Genomic DNA, 23759 nt, shown 5'->3' with positions numbered 1-23759 from the left:
GATCCCTTCATCACGCGTTTTATGTAAATATACGATTGAGAATGGTCCGGCATGCGTATTGGAACCGAATTTTGTCATGGCATGCTAGGCTGATGCGCTATCTCTAAGTAGGAGGTTTTGTTGCCCTTTATTAGCTCTGTAGAATACCACCTGACCGCCTATCAACTCCCAACTGCACCTGACTCGTAGCTCACCTCGCCTTCTTTTCTGAACTGTTTGAAAGTCCATTTGTCCTTAAACAAGAAGAAAAAGCCACCCCGCGTGGTACGAATAACACCGTGTCACAATTCTGATTTCTCCTTAGATTGTTAGAGGATAGCGCGAACGCTATTCCCCACTACCAAAAATTATGTGCCCCTCTGACCAAGTAGAGGCCGGGGTCAGCACGAGCGCAAAACAACGCTCGAGCCTCTCCCTGGGGATACCACCTTCTTGATCACGGTAATCCCGGCACTTAGGTTTCGTGGGAGCCAGTTTTGAAAACAACTCCTCACTAACTAGAGCCTGCAACATTGCTCCGCTTTAGGGCTTCATACGGAACAAATTTTGCGCTATTACCTGTAATTTAAAGGCTTAGATATTGTACAGAAAGATGTTAGGATGCTCTATCCTTGCACCTTTTATTGTCAAACTATAAAAAGTGCAGCATAAAAGTGAAAAGTTTGAATTAATTGTTGCTGGAATCAAATGTAATTCACAAAGTTAATCTTCGCGTCGACGACTGGTTGCGGCTTATACCTTACGAACTTAGGGAGCCTTCATGTGTTCGCGGCCCCTCCGTTTTTTAGGGTGGTGCTAGCCTTTGACCCACCAGTTGCTGCCGCCCACCAAAACACAATGTTGCCAGTCCAGGTTTCAATGGCAACGGGACGACGCAAGCGCCATGTTGGTTCTCCCGGCCACTGCTCCACGCTGATTGCGTGGAGCAGTAACGTGGAGCAGTCAGAGCGGCCACGCTGGATTGCGCAAGTTAAGCGAGACTGCTGGGAGCCGACTGCTTCCTCTCGTGTTTGTGAGGTGAGTACCTGTTGCATTGCGACTCGCGAGCGGATTGAGTTTATCACCGCAAATTTCGTGAAATGATTTGCTTTGTCGTGTGACGAATCCTGGCTGCAGCTTAGCTCAGCTAGGCCTGGTTATGCCAACGAAAGCGTGTTTAATGGTTACGCTTGTTTATTATCGTCGCCGAAGCGCAGTTTGCTAACCGAACGAAATGGCTAGTTATACGGGCCGTACTGCGTGCACTCGCTGTCTTCTTTTCTTGAGTTTCCAAAGCCGTCGCCGCATTCGACGCGAAAAACGCCGTGCCCGTATACCACCGACAGACGCTAGCGTTCGCGTGTTGCTTTGCTGGCAGATGTGTGCGCTCCTGCAACTTTCACCCCGGACGCTTAAAGTGCAATTGAAGATGTGGATAAACGAGCCGACGAACGCGTTCCCTGTAGAGTCACGGCTCGCGTGCCTGTCCAGTCCGGCCGTGGTAGAGCCTTGCACAACTGCAACGCAACAACTAAATTTTGCGCGTCTTGCCACGGGGTATTTGATCTTCGCTTCAAGGCCAGGCGAAAATAACACCCTAACTTGCTCAACTGTGCCAGTAAAGTTTTTGTTTTAATGATATAGAATGCGACTGATTTACTGTTCGCGTCCGTCCGTCGTACGCCCGCCTGTCTGTCCGCCTGTCTGTCTGCTGGTGTGTCCGTCCGTCCGTCCGTCCGTCCGTCCGTCCGTCCGTCTGTCTGTCTGCTTGTGTCCGTCCGTCCGTCTGTCCACCTGTCTGTCTGCTTGTCTGTCGGTCCGTCCGTCCGTCCGTCCGTCCGTCCGTCTGTCTGTCCGCCTGTCTGTCTGCTTGTGTGTCTGTCCGTCCGTCCGTCCGTCCGTCCGTCTGTCTGTCCGCCTGTCTGTCTGCTTGTGTGTCCGTCCATCCGTCCGTCCGTTCGTCCGTCTGTCCGCCTGTCTGTCTGCTTGTGTGTCCGTCCGTTCGTCCGTCTGTCCGCCTGTCTGTCTGCTTGTGTGTCCGTCCGTTCGTCCGTCTGTCCGCCTGTCTGTCTGCTTGTGTGTCCGTCCGTTCGTCCGTCTGTCCGCCTGTCTGTCTGCTTGTGTGTCCGTCCGTCCGTCCGCCTGTCTGTCTGCTTGTGTGTCCGTCCGTCCGTCCGCCTGTCTGTCTGCTTGTGTGTCCGTCCGTCCGTCCGTCCGCCTGTCTGTCTGCTTGTGTGTCCGTTCGTCCGTCCGTCCGTCTGTCTGCTTGTGTGTCCGTTCGTCCGTCCGTCCGTCTGTCTGCTTGTGTGTCCGTCCGTCCGTCCGTCCGTCCGCCTGTCTGTCTGTCTGTCTGTCTCTCTGTCTGTCTGTCTGTCCTAAACACGTCTGTTTCTGTGCAGCACCAAGGATTCCGGTTGTTTGCTCATAACTCAAATATGCTGCGTGGGAGAGTGGTGCAGCATCGGAATTTTTTGTCCTGTTTTTCATAAACTGCCACAACGATGATTTTATGTCGTGATATCAGTTTTATTTATAGCTCTATATGGACTACATTTGTAGACGTTCGTGTCTTTCGTGTCTTCAATGACTTTTCGCATTATTGCTTTGTTGAAGGCCCACTTCGAGGACACAAGCTTCGAGCAAAGGAGGCAGGACGGTTTGAAGAAACTAAGGCTAGATGCTATCCCGACGCTGTTTCTTTTCGCCGTAAGTGAGCTCAGTTGAATGTGCTTTTTAATTGTTTTGACAATTCATTGCTCGCGCATGCGTAAATGCTTGTAAACTACGCTTGTGACTTTGTTCGAGCTTTGTCAAAAAGACTTACCTAAAGGCCAGAGTTTGAGTGTGATTTTTTTACAAACTCAATAATGGCTTACTTCTTCCAATAGTGAGTGGGAAATCTGAAATGTCACCTTTGTACTTGTCAGCAATAATACTAAAGCAGCTTTGTTATACTAAAGTGGCTTTGTTAACTCTTTCAGCTCTTCCAAAGCACAGATTGCCCCCAACAAATCAGACTGCTGTATCAAACGTACCGCCTCGGCATCCAGATCTCTCAAGTGACAGAGTCGCCGGCGTACAACACAGGACATCCAGTGCTCAGGTATCACAGGTGGCTCCAGTGCCGAATGTGATTTCTGCAGCAACCAGTGCTGTGGAGCCAAACTGTGCCTCCGCAGATGTAGACACTGTTCAGCTAAGTCTACATTCTGGTGACACCCCAAGCAACACCGCTGACAGTTCTGGTAGTGCTAGTTCTGCTTGTGAATTTTTGGCTGCCAACTGAGTTGGTATTCCAGCTGACATGGGCGATGCTCGTGACTTACGTATTCATTGCGCATCATTGCCAGTTGTACTTGTGAGCGCAGCAGCGTCTGTTCCTACTACAGGAAATGTTCCCAAAAATTGCCAAAGCGCATCTCAGAAATTTCTTGTGCCATCTGTCCCTCTTGATAACGTTAAGAGTGGCAGTGCTGATCAATCCTGCTGCACACGAGAATCGTTAGCCTCTGCGCATCAGTATTTTCATTTCAGTGACACATATGTCCAGAATTTAACCCAGATGTCTTGTCTTGAATCTTCTCATAGCTTTGTACCAAGTGGGTCACCCTCAATTGAAAATGGTACTTCAACACTCAAAAATCAGCCTGAGTGTGGAGAAGTAGAAGCGCTATCTTCACACCTCTTCACAACTGCAAAAAGTGCAGCTGAGGTACGATCCTGATTCATCGAGAGAATGCGGAACTTCGAAAAAAAAACGTTGACCTGATGCGCAAGTACAAGAGCTTACAAAGACTGCATGAGAAAGCAAAATCACAGCTCAAAAGTGCAAGAAAAAAACTGGCATCTGCTGAAAAAGAAATACGCGAATTAACTACTGCAAGCTTTCTGAACAATGACCAAACAGCTGCTCTGGCGAGAAAGACTACGAAGGGATCAAAATGATCTGAAAAGACTATAAGAGTAGCACTTCAGATTAAACATGCATGTGGCACAACAGGATATGAACTACTGAGGTCGTTGTCGTATCCATTACCTTCGAACAGGACCCCCATTAGAAGACTTCAGAACATCCACTTTTTTGCCAGGCATTCTTCATGAGGTACTATATGTTTTAAAGCTCAAAAGTGAGACAATGCACGACATAGAAAAGGACTGCGTGTTACTCTTGGATGAGATGGAAATCAGCTAGGGTTTCGATCACGACCGCTCTCTAGACTGCCTTTTCGGGGGTACCACGCTACCACAGTCAAATGTGCAAGTTGCCAACCATGCCCCTGTGTTCATGATCGGTGGGCTAAACACGAGGTGGAAGCAGGTGATAGCCTACCACTTCACTGGGCGATCAGTCGACGGGGCACTCTTAAAGATCTTGTGTTTCATTTAATTGAGCTCTGCTTTAATATCTCGTTGTGAGTGCTTGTGGTAACCAATGACATGGGATAAGCTATTCGGGCAGTATGGCGCCTACTGAGATTCTTGAGCAACAGACAATCAGAGACCGTGTGTTCTGTATCACATCCGCACCTTTCAGACCAGATGTTGTTCTTTATGGCTGACCCAGCGCATGTTTTGAAAAACATTCGCGTCCAGCTGCTTCGTTCAAAAACATTTTCACTAGGACAAGAAACCGTTAAAGAGCAAGATCTTCCTGGAGAAATTGTAAGCTTTGATCATATTAAAGCAGACCTAGAATTTGACTCTGACGATGACCTGAAGACTGCGAGCAAGTTGTCTGACATGCACATTGACAGTGGGCACTTCCCTAAGATGAAGGTGAATGTAGCCGTTCAAATGTTTCGCGAAGCCCCTCCTGCTATCAGATACCTGGTCAAACAAGGAGAGCTAATGCCTGAAGCAGAGGCAACAGCTTGGTTTCTTGAATTAGTGAGCAAATGGTACACACTCATGTCATCACGGCACCCAGTGGTTGCTTTGAGCTATTTTGATCCCTCAAAACATGAAGATGCGGTTAAAATCCTTCAACTGGCTTGTACAACTTTCTGCCGCATCAACATGGGCAAAACTGCTCACTGGAAACCTTTCCAAGCCGGTCTCTTGATATCAACGACAGTTGTGCTGTGCCTGTTCGACGAACTGCTGAAGAAACGTGGCTACTGGTACCTGCTTACAGGTAGACTGATACAGTATTGTCTTGAAAATGTTTTCTCTGTTGTAAGACTCAGGAAGCCCATCCGAAGTGCGTATGATGTGAAGTGTGCTCTAAAGATGATATGTGCCAGCCAATACTTGAACATGCAAACGTCATCTAGTTATAACGAGGATGACAGCTCGCACTTAACTGACCTCCTGGACCCCAGTTTCAAGGCACAAGTTGCGCAAGAAAGTGAGGAGAACGAGGAAGCAGAAGAGCTCGAAAACGTTCTTCAGTAAGCAACCACTGTAGTGGAACGTGGCATTCTTACATATGTAGGAAGTTTTCTACTGAAGTCCATTTTGAAATTTATTTACGAGTGCAAGGACTGCAAAGCGGCACTGGTAGGAAATGAAGATAAATACAGCACTCTCGTTAAGCTTAAAGAATACGCTCAGGGCGCTGGAAAGCTCATTCAGCCTAGCCGAGCTGTTATGGAAGTGCTCACTGAATGCGTAGAACGCTTCAAGGCCTTTGCCGACAAAGACAGAATTTTGGCGCTAAAAACCCCATTCGCGAGCATTTTGAGTGCATTGCGCAGATCAGCAACTATGCGACTGGAGCCCTGCAAAATCCATCGTGCACAGGTAGAAAAGTTGCTGCTGGAAAAGTATGTTAGGACAAGGCTAACGATTCATCTTAGGCAAAAACAGGCACAAAGGGTGAATGGTCAGTCAAGTAAGAGGTGTGCTGCAGTGAACCTTGAGTAACAGCTTTTTAAAAGGCCCCAATCCAATTTAAACGTTACTGCTTATAAAAAGAACGCATTTCTGTGAGCATACTGTGTTGACATCTGTCTGTTACTATGAAAATGAACATTCGTGTAGCTGACTTCATTTGTTCTTTTTGATGAGCTGTCAGTTAAGTTTTCCTTTTTGTTCGTTGATCTCCTTGATGTGGATTGAAGTCCCGTCAAGGAGATGATCGGCGTCGATGAAGCAGGAGGCAGGTTGGAGGTAATGAAAACTTGAAGGTATATTACGGCGAAATATTTACAGTCATATGTACATCTTGCCGAAGCACACTCATGATAACACAGACATCAACAGCGTCTTACTCTTCTACTTAACTTTTCTTAAGTTAGAGCCTAGAACACTGTTACTACATACAACGTACTTAGTCTCACTGTTCGACCACCAAGTGGTTACGGCCCAGACAAAAGTTGCATCGTACGGAGTCGTACTGATCTATCAGTTAAGTGATTGCAGCCTCGACTGAAGAGAAACGGATTCCCTCCAGTCTTAAGCATCTTGCGGTAACAAAGAAAAAGGGGAGGGGGCCACTGCTGGTCCGCCTCAACATTCTCTCATCCAATCTGTTTCCACTAAGATTAAGTCACTCCCTACTGGGCTGACCTTACTCTCGACAGCAGCGCTTCTACAGTTTAAACAGGCGTTTTGATACTCTTTCCCATCATGTCTCTCTCTCTCTCCACCTCCCCCGCGCTCAGGAATTCTAACGCTCGGGAGATATCGGCATTGTAGACCCGGTACATTCATGCCCTTTCCCACACCCAGCGAGCCGAGACGAACCTCCAAAGCCGGAAATTGAATGATTGCGCGCGGAACGTAATTGCCCCCGCAGATAGCAAGCGGCCTTTGACTTTCTCTGCTTTCCCTGTGCTCGGGTCGTGCATCGCTGCGACTTTGGGCCGATCGCCAGGGCAGAGCGTGTCGCCTACTTCCACTGAGCTCGCGCCCGGCAGGGGAGGCAGGACGGGGTCGCTTAATCCCATTGTGCGTTTGCCCCCGGCCGCGGCGACTTGTCTCTAAACCACAAACATTCCAAGCCGGTTAGCAGAGCGGGTTCGTTTCACATTGTGTATTTGTCCCCAGCAGCGGAGGAGACGGACGTAGTTTGCATTCCAGAGGATAAGTGGTGTATAGTTACCGAGAGAGATCCGAGAAAGAAACTTTGAATAACGAAGCTTCTGGTGCTGTCCCATCCGCACGATCAACTTATGAGCGGCAAAACATAACACGTCCCCCCTAAAGAGTATACTGGGCTGTCTTACGCTCAGTGATACGATAAAGCACTGCCGCGATTAAGTCACTGGATTTTCTAACCACACACAGTTGTACACAAGCATTAAACACAATTGCAAGTCAACACTACAGAAGAATACACTAAACGAAAACAAATACATGCTAAACAATCAAGTACAGCATTGCTGCTTCAAGCAGTGAGATCACTAGTGTCTGTTTCTTGAATTGTCAATCACACAGTCCACAATATACAGCAGCACGTGGGCAGGAACATTCACGTCCCCCCCAGTTGGCATGGCACTGTTATTCTGATGGCTTCCATGAACTATTCTGAAGCCTAGATAACGCATCCGCATTACCGTTACATACTCCCTTCCGATGTTGTACCGACACATGATATCGCTGTAAAGCCAGCGCCCATCTTGTTAATTTCGCCCCGTGCGGAGTCGAAGTTGTAAGGTACGACAGCGGATTGTGGTCGGAAACGACGTTTACTATGGCACCGAAAAGCCAGTAGTCGAACTTCTTTAAGGCCCATATTATTGCGAACGCTTCCCTCTCAATTGTCGACCAACGCATCTGGGTCGGTGAGAAGCGGTGGCTTGCAAAGGCAATGGGCTTCTCTTCTCCCTCGGCTGACATTTGTGCCAAACATGCTCCCGCCGCCGTAGCTGATGCGTCTGTGAAAAGCCAGTAGGGCTGAGATGGCTCAGGGGTGTTTAGCGCCACAGCCTCGCACAAAGATCGTTTGAGAGTCTCAAATGCCGCCTGAGCTTCCTCCGGCCAGGGTATCTTATTAGGTACAGCTTTCTTTGTTAACAGCGTGAGCGGGCTCGTCACCTCTGCATATCCTCGGACGTACTCTCGATAGTAGCCGCAAAGTCCTAACAGGCTGCGTAGTTCCTTTTTCGTGCGCGGTGGTACCAAGTTCTTAACTGCTCCTATCTTTTCTCGGTCTGGTGCGTGTGTCCCTGAACCGACAATATGCCCCAGGTAATGTATGTGGGATTGCGCAATCTGACACTTCTCCGGGCTGGCTTTCAGTCCCGCCTTCTCTAAGACCTTAAGAATAATGTCGAGATGCCTTAAGTGCTCCTCCCAAGTGCTAGAAAAAATAGCAATGTCATCTAGGTATGCCGTAGCATACACTTGATGTTGCGACAAGAGTTTGTTTACCATTCTTTGAAAGGTTGCCGCGGAATTTTTCAGCCCGAAAGGCATTACTTTCCATGCGTACTGACCTTCATGCGTTACAAATGCGGTGAATTTCTGACTCTTTTCTTCCATCGGTACCTGCCAGTACCCGCGCCTAAGGTCCACTACCGTAATGAACTGCGCTCTGCCTACTCGGAAAATTAATTCCTGGGGATTCATCATCGGGAACGCATCCGCTTTGGTGACGGCATTTAGCGCTCTGTAGTCCACACACATGCGGATAGTCCCATCTTTTTTTCCGACGCATACTACCGGGTGTGCAAACTCACTCTCCGTGTAGATCAACTTCCAAGTCAAAAGTTCGTCAACTTGCCGGCTGACTTCTTTCTTTAATAGTTCCGGTACCCGATACGGAAACGCCCTTTTTGGCTGGTGACCCGGTTCTACTTCTATCTTATGTTCATCTACCTTTGCTATACCCGGAGTGCCGTCAAAGAGTGTGCAATGTTTTTGGAACACCGCCTGTATTTCCGCCTGCGCATCAGCATCAAGGTGAGCAACCTTCTCGCTCGTTACCACTAGCTCTTCCCGCTTCACAGTGGTTGGCTGTGGGGCATATTCCACCTCCCCAAAATCATGGTCCTCATCGAAGACGACCCCAATATGACTGACTCTTGCATAGTAAGGTCGAATGTTGTTGGCGTGGACACTTTTCACCTTTCCCTCAGATGTTTCAACGCGGTAAGAATGTTCGCGCTCACGTCCAACCACTGTGAATGGGCCTAGCCATTTAGGCGACATTTTACCACTCCGATCATTGTCGAAAACCACAACTTGGTCGCCAACATTAAAAGCTTTGAGCCTGCTGCTGCGATTATAAGCACCGGCGTAACTCTCCTGATGAGTTGCACTAGTTAGCTCAGCTATATTAGCGGCCGTCTCGAGCTGCTCTTTAAGCTGTTGTAAATACTTGGCGGGGTTTTCTCTCAATGTTGCGGGCACCGGCATTTCTCCCGTCCAAGTCTTCTGCAGTATTAGAAGCGGTCCCGTGGGATTCCTTCCATACAATAGACGAAACGGAGCTACTCCGGTTACCTCATGGGGGACTTCCCGATAAGCCCATAAAACCATTGGGATCAATTTGTCCCAATTCTTGGAGTCTCTTTGAATGACATGATACAACATGTTTTTGAGTACTCGGTTCTACCTTTCTACAACTCCATTACTCTCTGGGTGTTCTGGGGTTGAAAATCTTGGCATGCAACCTAATTTCTCCAGCATCGTTTGTGTGAGCTGCGATTTGAAATTAGTGCCCTGATCGGAGCAGATCATCTCCGGAACGCCTGTGCGACTGAATATCTCAATCAGTGCATCACAAGTCGCCTTAGCTGTTAAAGAGCGCAGTGGGATCACCTCTGGCCACCTCGTGCAAAGATCCACTAAGCACAGTGCGTACTTATGCCCTCTCGCTGACGGTGTGTCTAGGGGTCCGATCACATCTACATTGACAACTTGGAAAGGGTGCTCGGGTCTAGTGAGCGGAGTTATAGGCACTTTATCCGTGCGACGCTTGTCTGAACGAATTTGACATTCATGGCACGAACGACAATGCTCTAATATCTCCTTCGCCATACCCGGCCAAAAAAAATTATACCTAATGCGAGCTCTTGTTTTCTTTGACCCTAGGTGCCCCCCGCATAGTGACTCGTGTGCTAAGTGCATCACCTCTGTGCGCTTATCTTTGGGGACAACTAGCTGACTCACTCGAGTGCCTGCTATTGAGTCGCAGTGGTATAATAGTCCGTCTGAAATAAACATGCCGGATTTCCCACTACGCGCATCTTCCCAACATTTCTTTAGCGTAGTGTCACCCAACTGCACATTGCGGAACTCTACTCTTTGGCCTAATGACGCCTCCCTTTCTCCATCAGTTTGCGCCCCTTCCCCGGAATCATCTTTCTCCTCCAAAGTAAGATTGCAGGCAACTACCTTTTGTTTCTCTACTGCTTGTTCCGCCTCGTGAGCAGGCTCGGCCGGTGCTCGACAGGGTGCCAAAGGGCTGCTGGCCTTCAACAAAAGTTTCCAATCATGCTTGGTCAACAAACAATCTGTGCCCTCGACGAGCTCATCAGTTAACGCGCAGAGTAGGTCGACGTTCTGAGGCTCCGTAACCTCTCGCGGGCTATTTAATTTGACCGGTAACGTAGCTAGCCTTGCCTCGATAGTTCTACCAAAAGCGGACACCAATCTTACCGTGCCAGACGGCTCTACAACACTTCGCGGAAGCAGACTCTCCCGGATGATGGTTATCTCACTCCCCGTATCCAAAATTGCATCTGCGGATATGCCTGCACATGATACAGGAATTAACTGCAGTTTATCTGTGCCTTCACCCTCGTGTTTCAGAGACTTCACCTTTGCGCTAAGTACTCCAGTAGGTATTTCAGTATCCGTCTCGTGGGATAACGTTACCTTTTGAACCTTCCGCTTTGGCTCGGTAGTCTTCTTGGGGTTGTTCTCCTTATCACTAGCCTTCGGGCACTCTTTAGCGAAATGGCCTGAGCCGTGACATAAGTGGCATTTCAGAGCCCCTTTCTCAACTCGTGTCGCCGGCTTCTGCCCCATTTCTACAGTTGGTTGCTTTGAAGCACGCCCTTTCCCTTTCGCTTGTTCGAAAGTTTGGAGCACTTTCGCGATCTCAGTTGGCCTAAGCCATCCCTCGCCTTCCCTTAATCTCACATACTCAAGACCCTCCGTACTAAGGCCCGATTTTATGCGGTCAGCAACCATGAGTTCTGCCATCACTTCTACCGTGTCGGCTTCTCTCACTTGGAGGTAGTATGAGAAATAAGTTTTCACGCGGGACGCGAACTGCGCCCACGTCTCTTCCTTACGCTTTACGGCTCTTTCGAACCTCAGCAGGTACTCTGCAGGAGAAAGCTTCAGTTCCGTCAGCACTGCTGCTTTAACTGACTCATAATCTGCACTCTCTTCAGGGTTGAGGTTACGCAGTAGGTAACGGACTCGCTCAGTTAGCGCTGGCATAACCAAATGCACGCGGCTCTCGTGCGGTACCTGGTAAGTAGCAAAAAGTTTTTCTACTTCCTCAAACCATAATGGGACATCCGCGTCACTCGGCAGGCGGAACCCTTTTAGCACTTTTGCACATTGCTGAACAGAATCGAAACCCCGGCGCCTCTGATCACCCGTCTCCGACCCAGAGTTGAAGAACGTGCCATTGAGACGTTCCGCGTTCATTCTAGCCTGCAATAAATTTTCGTACTGAATCTGAAGATTGAGTTTTTGAATTTCAAGCTCGAGCGTTCTCGCTTCGCTTGATTTCGGCAAAACCTGAGATGCCTGCTGCATCGATTCTTGCCTCTGAGTAAGCACTGTCGCCTCATTTGACTGATCAGAATTTTGAATACCATCATTGGATGATTCTCGACTCCGATTCACATCTGCCGCACTCGTACCCTCATCTTCATTAGACTCCATTGTTTTAGCACCCCCGCGTGTTCTCACCATGTGCTCTACACATAAACTGCCATGCCAACTAGAGAAGAACGCAAGAAATCCTGCTCACCCTTTGCTGTATGCACTGTCGTTCCCGGATCTCCTCCACGGTGCCGGCGTTAGCTGCTGTGGGAGTGTCTCGACTTTGCCGCTGGTGGCTGTTGGATGCCTTGCCCCTCAGTCCTCTCAGCGCTGGTCCAGTGTATGGTGCAGCAGAGCTCGCCGATCCATGTCGACTGCGCCAGTTAAGTTTTCCTTTTTGTTCGTTGATCTCCTTGATGTGGATTGAAGTCCCGTCAAGGAGATGATCGGCGTCGATGAAGAAGGAGGCAGGTTGGAGGTAATGAAAACTTGAAGGTATATTACGGCGAAATATTTACAGTCATATGTACATCTTGCCGAAGCACACTCATGATAACACAGACATCAACAGCGCCTTACTCTTCTACTTAACTTTTCTTAAGTTAGAGCCTAGAACACTGTTACTACATACAACGTACTTTGTCTCACTGTTCGACCACCAAGTGGTTACGGCCCAGACAAAAGTTGCATCGTACGGAGTCGTACTGATCTATCAGTTAAGTGATTGCAGCCTCGACTGAAGAGAAACGGATTCCCTCCAGTCTTAAGCATCTTGCGGTAACAAAGAAAAAGGGGAGGGGGCCACTGCTGGTCCGCCTCAACATTCTCTCATCCAATCTGTTTCCACTAAGATTAAGTCACTCCCTACTGGGCTGACCTTACTCTCGACAGCAGCGCTTCTACAGTATAAACAGGCGTTTTGATACTCTTTCCCATCATGTCTCTCTCTCTCTCCACCTCCCCCGCGCTCAGGAATTCTAACGCTCGGGAGATATCGGCATTGTAGACCCGGTACATTCATGCCTAGGCACTGCGCCGTGCTGCCGACCGGGTTGCAGAAATTAGGTGCCTTTTCTCATATTCTAACCACTACCACCACCACCATTCATGCCCTTTCCCACACCCAGCGAGCCGAGACGAACCTCCAAAGCCGGAAATTGAATGATTGCGCGCGGAACGTAATTGCCCCCGCAGATAGCAAGCGGCCTTTGACTTTCTCTGCTTTCCCTGTGCTCGGGTCGTGCATCGCTGCGACTTTGGGCCGATCGCCCGGGCAGAGCGTGTCGCCTACTTCCACTGAGCTCGCGCCCGGCAGGGGAGGCAGGACGGGGTCGCTTAATGCCATTGTGCGTTTGCCCCCGGCCGCGGCGACTTGTCTCTAAACCACAAACATTCCAAGCCGGTTAGCAGAGCGGGTTCGTTTCACATTGTGTATTTGTCCCCAGCAGCGGAGGAGACGGACGTAGTTTGCATTCCAGAGGATAAGTGGTGTATAGTTACCGAGAGAGATCCGAGAAAGAAACTTTGAATAACGAAGCTTCTGGTGCTGTCCCATCCGCACGATCAACTTATGAGCGGCAAAACATAACACTGTCCTTGTGCAGAAAATGTGCTAAGCTTAGTACGTGATAACGTATGCACGCACCAATTGTTATGTGTTTTATGTGTATACAACCTTGGATTTTCGATGTAAATATATATTCACTGAAACAAGCAACTTACCTTACGTATCAAAACGTGAAGGCATATGTCGAAATAAAGGGGGAAAAGTTGAAACCACAATATGACATTTTACAATTTTTGTGTGCCTCTTTTTATGTAATGTTTTTCTTTGCTCTGATCTGTAATCGTGCACATTGCTGCTTGTTTCAATCGCTAACGTTGTTATGTTGTTATCATTACTAATAAAACGTTCCTTGTTGCTCCCGTGTCTTTGTCTTCTGTCAAGCCTAATTTACTGGCTTGTTGGCTGAAGGGGGAGGGGGGAGAGGGGTAGGTACGATATTACCGAGTTTTCTCATTTTCGCCAGTGCTAAATAGCTGTAAGGTATCTAAGCAGTGCATTGTATAGATTTGCACGCAGGAAGTAAACTTTCTGCAGGAATTTTATTACGCATAGAAGCAATATATAGGGCGTGACAAACAAGGTGCCGAAGTTATTTGGCGTGGAGAGAACATCGTGAACTACGCGATCGTTTCATCCGCCTCTCCCGTGGTCACAGGCACCATCAAAAAATATATCATGGACTCCTGCCCGGCACCAGAACACCTTTGAACTGCCTGCAGTGACAAGGTGACTTTTGCTTCAAGAATGCCGCGCAGACTTTTAGTTACGTTCACCGTGATATCAAGGTTCGCCGCATCGCAAACATAGGCCTCTATAAAATCGCCACCACTCGCCAAATGCGGCGGGTGCACTGCGAGAAACGAACTGTTTTCAAAGTATATTACATGAACTCGAGTCAACGAACACAGTCTTCCTATTCTAGAAAATGGCGAATAACCTCAGGGAACAACCCTCCCACTTTCAGAACTTGCCACGTAAAGAAACCAACCTGCTCTAGTAAAAAACCATGCTACCTTCAATGTAAACTAGCGACCGCTGAGAACCAACATGGCGGCCCGCCATGTATAGCGGCCGCCAAAGCCCGTAATAAGCAACTATGATCGAACTTGTCACCACCCTAAAAAACGGAGGGGCCGCGCACACATGAAAGCTCCCTATACGAACTGACCAACACGGAGCCATATCTTTACAGCGGAAGCTGTATTAATGCGGTAAAAGAAAATTACGCGACACATCTCCTCCCGAAAAACGCCTTTAGGACACGAAGTAAACCGGGTTAATCGGTGAGTTGGGACACAGTATGTGCAGGTTGGAAGGTTCGTACAATGTTCCTGAGCGAGCTATGCACAGGTTGGCAAAACTTGTGGAGCTCCCGCAGACTCACTCATGAAATATATTTTGAGCTTTCAAATCACTCAGACTCAGACTCACAAAAAGTTTCCCGAGCCGGACTCATACGGACTCACACTCACGAACATTTTCTTCAGCTGGACTCACTCAGACACGAACTCGCCAAAACATTACTCACCCAAACTCACTCAGACTCGGACTCACCGTTCGATCTGAGTCTGAGCGAGCCCGGGTGAGTCGACTCATGAGTGACCTCGCCGACCTATTACTACGAATACGCGTCGATTTGGCCAAATTCATGTGTGATCATCTCCAATTAGGATACGCTATGGTTCACAGCTGGCTTTATGTTACGGTTAACATCGTTGAGCGGTTATCGATTTCTTGAAATTGCATGCCGGGCTGGTTGGCACAACGACATTGCTGCTGAATCTTGCTATCTTGCTGCGTATATTCTATCGTCAACGCCCCCCCCCCCGTCCCAAAAGCATGGAAGGCAGGGACGTTGGTTACTTTTGATTGCACAAGGTCTGTTCCATGCTTTCTGACAGCCCTTAAGCTTTTGTGTAGCCAATGCAAAATTTATACACCTTTCAAACACTGATTAAATCCTTATTGTCAGCAGGAGACTTATTGAAACTGTATTCTAATGCCCTGAAAAGTTTCAAGCCAGGAGATGCAGAAAATAAGGAGTTCTTCCAATTATTCGATAGTTTTGCACTGTTAATCCATTGTGATACTATTCGTAGCGTGAGTCCTGAGTGCAACAATATAAAAAAATATGTGAATGCTTCAAAAGTGTGAATTTTAACAGCTGCCTCATTAAACAAACTGACAGCACAAACAATAGGATAAATAAAATGACTGGCTCAGTTGCTTTATTTGTCCTCGTCCTTTGCTCTTGTTAGTATCTTTCAATATCAAGCAAGCGCGGTTGGTCCTCAAAATAACTTTTTTGTTTATATAAACACCATATGTGATTTATGATAGTTAGATCGCGGTTGCAGTGTGATCGTTGCTCAGCTTTCTTGTCCTTTGGAACATCTGATTGCCATGAGTTGAATAGTATCCAATAACAGAAGCAAAACGCTTCTACACTATTAGAAAAAAGGTGGTAGTACTAGCTGGCTTTGGGGTAGTAATGGTTTCTCACACATGTTACAATCCTGGTAGTAAGCGCAGTTAGCGACGGCGAGGGTAGTAACAGTTACTACCTTTGCTGTTACTACCAGCAGTTAGTAACTGTTTCTACCCTAGCCGTTACCACCCATGGGTAACTTTTAAAGTAACTAACTTTTAAAGAAAAGAAAAGTGGTAGCCGATGCTACCTTGTTTATTCATTTTGGCACATCATTTTTCCGCTGCTAGTGTTGGTCAATCAATGTCTCATTACTATACAACTTCAGGTAATGAAGCGTGGTGTGCCATGAGTGTGAAGAATACAAAAGAATACACAAACCTATAGGTTCACTATTTTAACGCTTACAGTCAAAGTAGATGTGGGGTATACATAGCCTCTACTTTACAGGTGCATGTCCTGCACAAGGGAGCACTTGTGTTTCAGAATGAATTATAACAAATGTGAACCTATGACACTATATTTTACTACCCGGTTGCATTTGTTTGGGGACGCAGCACAAGACTTGTAAGCAGCCTTGCAGATTAAAAATTTTGTGCATTATTCATTTTTTATAAACAGTGCACAAAAAGGCATTATGTACGGTGACCTAAACAATGTACCGAATGCATTCTCGGTGCATGTGAATGCTTCACACGGCTAATATATCAGCGGTTAAAATGTAATAATCGTTTTTGGAGTTTGACGCGCCGTAACAATGACAATATTTGGAGACACTCCACAGTGGATTAATTTTGACCGTGCTCGTGGCTGATTGTGACCGTCTGAATATTTGGTTCCACCAGTCTTGTTAATTTGCTGTATTTACCAAGTTTATTGCAATTTTATATTGCAACGCGTGTAGCACTTGCTTATGGTTCGTTAACTTGTAATTCTCTGTTTCGACAATATCAGAATGATGGCTACATATCTCGGTTGCACAATTTAAAACAAAACCTATTTTCTTGGTCCATGGATAACTTCTGCGTCGTTTTCCCGTTTAATAATGATAGCTTATGATGACTCCTCTCATAAGTTATCAGAATCAGTACGACACACTATTTTGGATTAGATGGTCAACAGCCTGGTAGCAAAAACGTAGTAATGGGGCAGGAAAGGTAGTAACGGCGGCAGTTACTACCTTTTAATTTCCAGTTACTAACTGTTTACGACGTAGGTAATAAACAGGTCGCAAAAAGTTAGTAACGGTTGCAGCTAGTAACTGTTTACAAACGTAGGTTGTAAAGAGGTAGCAAAAGGGTAGTAACGGTCCAAGAAAGGTAGTAACCGCTGCAGTTACTACCTATGTGCTTGCCGTTGAAACCTTTCTACAAACTTTTTTAAGAGTGTACCTACGTGCACACACTACATATCTTAATCACAGACCTTACTAAACAGCATGTTTCTTTTAGCGACTTCATTTTCATAAATGCAATACATCCATTTCAGCTCCTCCGCCTTTCATCAAAAAATTACTTAGCATCGACAATGTACAGCGTAAGAAATCGGACCACACACACAAAAGTGAAATGGTATAGGCTTAGCTATAATTCACCTTGATTTTGTTTCCGCTACGTTTGCTTTCTTGAGTTTATTTATGACAGGTTACTTTGAATTTATTTCATCGTGTGTGGAATTATGATGGGAAATCTAAATGTACTGGTTCAGCACGTTGTCAGGTTACACTTCAGTAGATTGTGCCCTCATTGAAGAGAGGCACATATGGCGAGTCGTCTATACGTTTTTCGCCTCAAATGGCACCATCTGGAGCGTGTGAACATCTTCAGGCACGCGTAAGCTGCAGTTATTTTTAAATAGTAGATTTAGATGCAAATCGAGTGCATTTACACATGTTTTTCTCTTTTCCATGGTATGTCACGTGCTGGTTATCACAACGCAGAACAAGCTCGTCCAAATCTACCGCATAGTCAACCTAAGAACACCTCAAAGTGTGTAGCCTAAATCTGCCAGTAGTGCAATTATCACATAAGTTGCTGCACATGCTCACTATCAAATATTCGCACGCTTTACTGCAGTCAGAGCTTTATCACGCAGTTATTGCATACAGGGTGAATGTGCACAGGAGGCACGCTAAACACATCTTCTGACACGCTAAACACATCTTCAAGGCCATAATCCCATTGTTGTGATCGGCCACCCTGGAATGGCGCCGCTTACGTGAGATGATTGCTAGACAGCGCTCCCAGAGGTTGTTGGAATTGAGGCCGGCCCTCTGCCTTTGCGCAGGCTTTGCCGCCTCTTTCTCCGTTCTCATGACCCGACGTGTTTCTCTCCTCCGCTGTCTGCCGCGCTGGGGGAGCGGAGTGACGTTTAGACCCCTCACCCGGTAGTGGATCTTGACTGTGGCGCCGCGCGCGGAGTCTCCCAAGAGGTTTTGCGCGGGTGGGTCGGAAGCAAGAGAGAGGCCTCTCTGGGGACAATATGGGGGTAAGCACGCTTTTTTTTCCCGTCCGTCAGCTCCCTGGGGGACTCGTTCGGACTTCGCCAACAGCACCTTGCGCCCGCGGCGAACGCTTACCTTATGTCGAGCCCCCCCCCCCCCCCTTCCGAACGCTAGGCCGAAGAGTGGTGCGGGTTCCTAGTGCGTGGCCAGGCTACGCCGACCCGTATCTCTCCGAAGCCAACGCGAGCGCCTTTGCCCTCGGTCGAGCAACCGGGCCTTGGTCCCGGTGTCTCCGTGAATCACTTTTACCATGGAGACGTGCTCGTGGCATCCTGTGTGGTACTTTGCACCTGTGGCGTGGGTAAGCTCATTTGCTTTCCCGCCGCGCTTTTGCAACGGGCTCTACTGCGTTTTGGTGTGGCCACAGACAAAGTGTTGTGACTGAGCAGTATCGTGTTCTCGCCATGGCGACGGTTAACGCGTGCCCTGCGGCTCGCTAAGACCGGACCCACGCTAATGGCCGTACTCCTTCGGGATGCGTGTCACTACACTGGCGCCCGACGCGGTATCAAAAGCTCTAGCTTTTGACTGCTCTTAGCGAGTTAGTTCGCCCGCGCGATTCGCGCTCGTCGCAACATGCCGGCTTCGTGGCATGCTGCGTTGCACAAAAAGGCCACCGCCTCTATCGACGGGCGCCTTTCGGCGCTCGTCTGTGTTGTCACCCCCTTTTGTCGTGAATACACAACCTACGTGGTAGCTGACGCGCTATCTCGTGCCCCCTGTTGTCTGCCGGAACCTGGATTTCGGTGCGGCGGCCGCTCGAAGTGCCACAGCAAATGCAAGTGTCGGGAGTGAAACAGTGGGGAAAAGGGGGAGTCCCCATGAGGATGACCTCCGCTGCTGTCCAGGGCGGCGCACTGCGTGGCGGCCGAGTGGGGGAATTTTCCGAAGGCCACCGTGCCGAGGGTGAAACCGTGATGCTGTGCACGCGGGGGTTGCTGTGGTCCTGAGTGGGTGCGATACCAGACTCCCCCATTTGGGAGATAGGGAATCGCTTTCGGCAGCGCAGAGGTACTGAAGGCTCAGCAAAGTGATTCGTTTTGAGTCTCGGAGGAACGGAGCGCCGTATGCGCTGCTTGCTCTGCGGCAGGCGCCGATAAACCATCTTGAAGAGGCGCGGAGCGTCGTTACGCTGCTTGTTCTGGGACGGGCACGATTAGGGGGCTGAAACAGCGCGTGTCGCTGAGTCCCCGGCGGATTCATTTTGCTGGACCATGACGGGCTTCTGCTGAACTATATAGCCACTGACGACGAATCCATCGACCCGTCTAAGGTGGTTATGCCCAAAATTCTGAAAGCCACACTGTTGCGATCCTCTCACGACGAACCCATGGCCGGACCTTCTCGGTGGAGTTCGAAGCAGTGGCGCCTTCGGGACCGTGTTGGCATCGCTGTCTTTCGAAACAGTGGTTGCAGCGGTGAGATTCGTGGTGCCCTTCGTAACGTCGTTGGAGGCACGCTTCGTAACAGGGCACACCCGGAGCGGCGGACCGCATTCGTACCCCGCACCGGTATAATCTGAGGAAGTGGTCACCTTTGTGATTTCTCTCCGGATGGCGGACTTCTCCGCAACCAAAGGCCCTCAGATTACTGTCTAGCCTCAGTATAGGTTAGCTTCTTTACGGCCTTTTCTTGTAAAGAAGTCGACCCCGCCCAGTCTGCTGCCAGTATTTCTTTTCGTAAGTGTTCATGTTTATTTTATGTTTCCTTGGTCTAATATTAAGTGTTATTTGTATTGTATGTTTTTATTTTCTTTTGGCAGGAGATTGAGTGTCATTTTGCTCTGTTTACTTTTTCGTGTTTATTTTGTCGACCGCGAAGGAAGTTGTGACCTTGAGTCTCGGTCGGCAGTGTGTGTGGGTCCGTGCTTCCGTGCGTGTGTAAGTGCGTGACGCTTCAGTGCGTGCCCGTGAAGAGTTCGTCATGGCTTCCCCCATCGACGCGGACACTAGAGGTGCTCGGGGCACTGACACCAGACGTTGTGCTCTGCTCTCGGCCGTCGACGAAGAAGCCCTGCTGCCTTTACCACCATGGCTCCTGCGCGAGGCCAGCTGAAAGCAGCTATATGCTGCCGCCAACGCCAGGGCGCCTCGCAGCCAATTCTGGTTCGGCCTCCCTAATCACTGGAGAGGCCCGGCTTCCCGCAACGTCCCAGCTCTTTCATCGAGCCAGAAATGCGGGGCCTCCGAACCACAAACGAAGCGGCGTTTGTCGGACTCGCGGCTAATCAAGAGCAGCAACGAGCCATCAGAGAGCCCCCTTCCGTGCCTCTACCTCGCACTCGGGCATCCCAACCACTGGACGTTGTCACGCCCTTCCGTCCCTCCGCGCGGTGGACGCTATTCCGCTTCAGCACCACGAACACTACTACTTTCTAGTGCTCTCTTCCGCAATTATGTTTATAGTGTCATCTGTTTATTTTGTTATTTATGTTTTTGTTTCTTCATTGCCATCATTTTTAGCAGCACTTACAGGGCTGGGCGGAGGTTAGCTGTCGCTTATAGCAGTGCCATTTTAACTGCATGGTTGACGTCCGCCTGCCTTTGCAGACCCGTAAAGGGCAAATTTAGGAGAGGGGGATGTGGGAATTGAGGCCGGCACGCTGCGTTTGCGCGGGCTTTGCAGCCTTTTTCTCCGTTCTCATGTCCCGACATGTCTCCTCTTCCCACTGTCTGCCGCGCTGGGGGAGTGAAGTGACGTTTAGCCCCCTCACCCGTTAGCGGATGTTGACTGTGGCGCCGCGCGCGGAGTCTCCCGAGAGGTTTTGCACGCGTGTATCAGGAGCGAGAGAGAGGACTCTCCGGGGACGACATGGGGGTAAGCACGCTTTTCTTCTCCGTCCGTCAGCTCCCTGTGGGGTTCGTTCCGACTTCTCCAACAGCGCCTTGCGCCCGCGGTGAACGCTTACCTTATGTCACCCCCCCCCCCTTCTGAACGCTAGGCCGAAGAGTGGTGCGGGTTCCTAGTGCGTGGCCAGGCTACGCCGACCCGTATCTCTCCGAAGCCAACGCGAGCACCTTTGCCCTCGCTCAAGCAGCCGGGCCTTGGTCCCGGTATCTCCGTGAATCACTTTTACCATGGAGACGTGCTCGTTGCACCCTGTGTGGTACTTTGCGCCTGTGGCATGGGTAAGCCCATTTGCTTTCCCGCCGCACCTTTGTGACGGGCTGTACTGCGTTTCTGTGTTGCCACAGACAATAAAGTGTTGCGACTTTGAGCAGCTCTGTGTTCTCGCCATGGCGACGGTTAACGCATGCCCTGCGGTTCGCTAAGACCGGACCCACGCTAGTGGCCATACTCCTTCGGGATGCGTGTCACTACAAGGTGAACTAAAAGCGACAACGACACGCTAACCATACTTGGAATTTCGTGGGGCCGACGTCTCCCCTCGTAGAATTCCTTGAACTTACCCGCCCGACTGACAGCCTATGAAGGGTTGTTTACAGTCAAAGCGGCTTAAAAAGTGTTTTTATCTGTGTAAGTCTTTGCTCGTTGGAGTGCCGCGGACAATGACCAAGCGACTGAGGTCCATAGGCCCGTGTACATGGGCGCGACGGGGGCGGGCTGAGTTTAGTGGCGGGTTCAGCTTACCTCGACGCGCCCGAGTTTATATGAACTCGCACGGACGAGTTGAGGTGAGCGTAGGGTGCCTTGATGCCCGCGCGCTCCGCTGAGGGTGAGGACAGCCGCGTCGTCTGCTACGACCACCGCCATTGCGCCTCCCCACCACAACTCGACCGTATGCGAAGCCCGCTACGCAACGCTCGTGTGGTGCCCTGATACGCCCGGAAACATGTGCAAGCTAGCGAGCTTTTCTTCTTATTGAAGCTTGGACATCTTTTAGAGTTAATTTTGCCTGAATGCATGCAGGGAGCGCATATTTCATGTAAGCTGACGGCTTGCGCATGATTTATGGGCTAGAGGCAGACGCTGACTCTTTCATGTTGAAAACAAATCCCTACGCCGGTTACCACAGAGGGGATTCTAAATCTATATCGGTGGTGTCGTTTATATGCTTTCTTTGTTAGTGTTAATTATTATCTGAGGCTTTTACGTTCTAAAATGACGCCTGATTGCAGGACTGCAGCAATTTTGACAATCAGTTTTTTTTGCCTGCACTGAAACAGTACATGGGTGTCCTCTGGTGTTTTACGTTATTCAAAATGAGACCGCCGTGGCCTAGATCGAAAGCGTAAGCCTCGCGTCAGCAACCGAGCCCTGTGCCCACGGTACCACTGAGGCGGACGCCTTTCTTATTGCATTAACTATTTCTCCACGATCTTCTCATCGCACAACTTGACTTGTTTTTTTTTGTTTTTTTGCGACATAGCGTGTTCATTCTACACAGCGGTGCCCCGTCTTGTCTTTATGCATCTTCTTTGTAAGGACGCTTCGTGAGTACAGTTTGCATAAGCACTTGCGTATGATCCCTGATAGCTCACAGTATTAATAAATAAATTATTTACTTAAATAATAATGCATGCTGAAAGAGTTTAAATACTGACGGTGTGTGTGTGTGCGTGTGTACACGCCTGCCGTTTCCCCTATTATCATCCAGTGTAGAAATAATTTATTTTTGTGCATTAATGCAGCGCTGCCAGAAGCAATTCAAATTATACGCTCCATGGCAGAATTCACTGAGTTCTGTCACTAGTTGCTTCGCAGTGGTCGTAAATGATTAAAAAAACAACATCAATTGCGTAATGATTCGAGACAGGACGAAAAGAAAACTTGAAGTACAGGAACAATGAAAAAAATTTGAACTGCACACATTCTTACAAGGGTCATCACACCAGCATAGAAGGCGTACCTAAACCGAGGAAAAGATCGTAGAAAGAAAGAACCTGTGTGGCTTTGTAATGGTTTGGGCGCTCGAACGGTCGGTAATCGAATTCCGGCCGCAGTGGCCTCACTTTGATGGAGATGAAATGCCGGAGTTCTTAAACTTAGGTGCAAGTTACATAAAAACACCTGTTCAAAATTTCCGAAGTCCTCCAATGTATACCGCGTCTCTCGTGATCATATGGTGATTCCGGAACGTACACACACTCTTTAAACTTCAGTGGGTACGACACCGCCGCTGCGCAAAGCTTTATTCCCACAAATGAATATTACGAAAAAAAAACAAGGATATCATCTGCAAAGAAACACGTGTAATGTATATTTAATAATAAAGTTCTCATCGCACATAGTGAAACCAAGAATGAAGGGCAGATACAGTGCCAACCAAGAGCAGCAAGCAATGTTTACGAAGTGAAATACGCGATTCATGCACACGAGAATCAAGCATACAGCCGTCAGCGTGTCTGTTGCTTACACGAAATTGGTGCCGGTACAAATTATGCATGCGGAATACCGGCTGGAAACTTACGCTGTGAATGGATGATCTGTTTGTCGGATGCCACTTGTCATGTTTGATTTTCACTGTTGAAAAGACCTTCATTTCGGGTCTCTTAGGAAACTATACAGCTTCCAGAGTTTTTGCAATGATTAGTGCCCTGCGGCACGCAATACCCGCTACGGTGACGGTAGCGAGCGCAATAAACCGGAGAAAAGCGAGCGCCAGCACAGTTATTCGGGTGCAGCGAACACGCAGAAGTGACTGAGTG

At 48.6% G+C, this 23759-nt stretch overlaps 1 protein-coding gene and 1 pseudogene across 1 annotated transcript; both read right to left on the bottom strand.

Annotated features, from left to right (window-relative positions):
- Nucleotides 1-309: 309 nt before the first annotated feature.
- Nucleotides 310-462, bottom strand: LOC119162427 (U1 spliceosomal RNA; annotated as a pseudogene).
- Nucleotides 463-9370: 8908 nt separating this feature from the next.
- LOC142775410 (uncharacterized) lies at nt 9371-11772 on the bottom strand. Its single transcript, XM_075876809.1, has 2 exons — nt 10264-11772; nt 9371-9436 (listed from the first exon to the last, which is right to left on the bottom strand). Exons 1-2 carry the CDS (start codon nt 11770-11772, stop codon nt 9371-9373), a joined length of 1575 nt encoding a protein of 524 aa, XP_075732924.1.
- Nucleotides 11773-23759: the final 11987 nt, after the last annotated feature.

This window comes from Rhipicephalus microplus, chromosome X, assembly GCF_043290135.1.
Source record: "Rhipicephalus microplus isolate Deutch F79 chromosome X, USDA_Rmic, whole genome shotgun sequence".
Lineage (NCBI taxonomy): Eukaryota > Metazoa > Arthropoda > Arachnida > Ixodida > Ixodidae > Rhipicephalus > Rhipicephalus microplus.
This window is presented reverse-complemented; position numbering and strand designations above follow the sequence as displayed.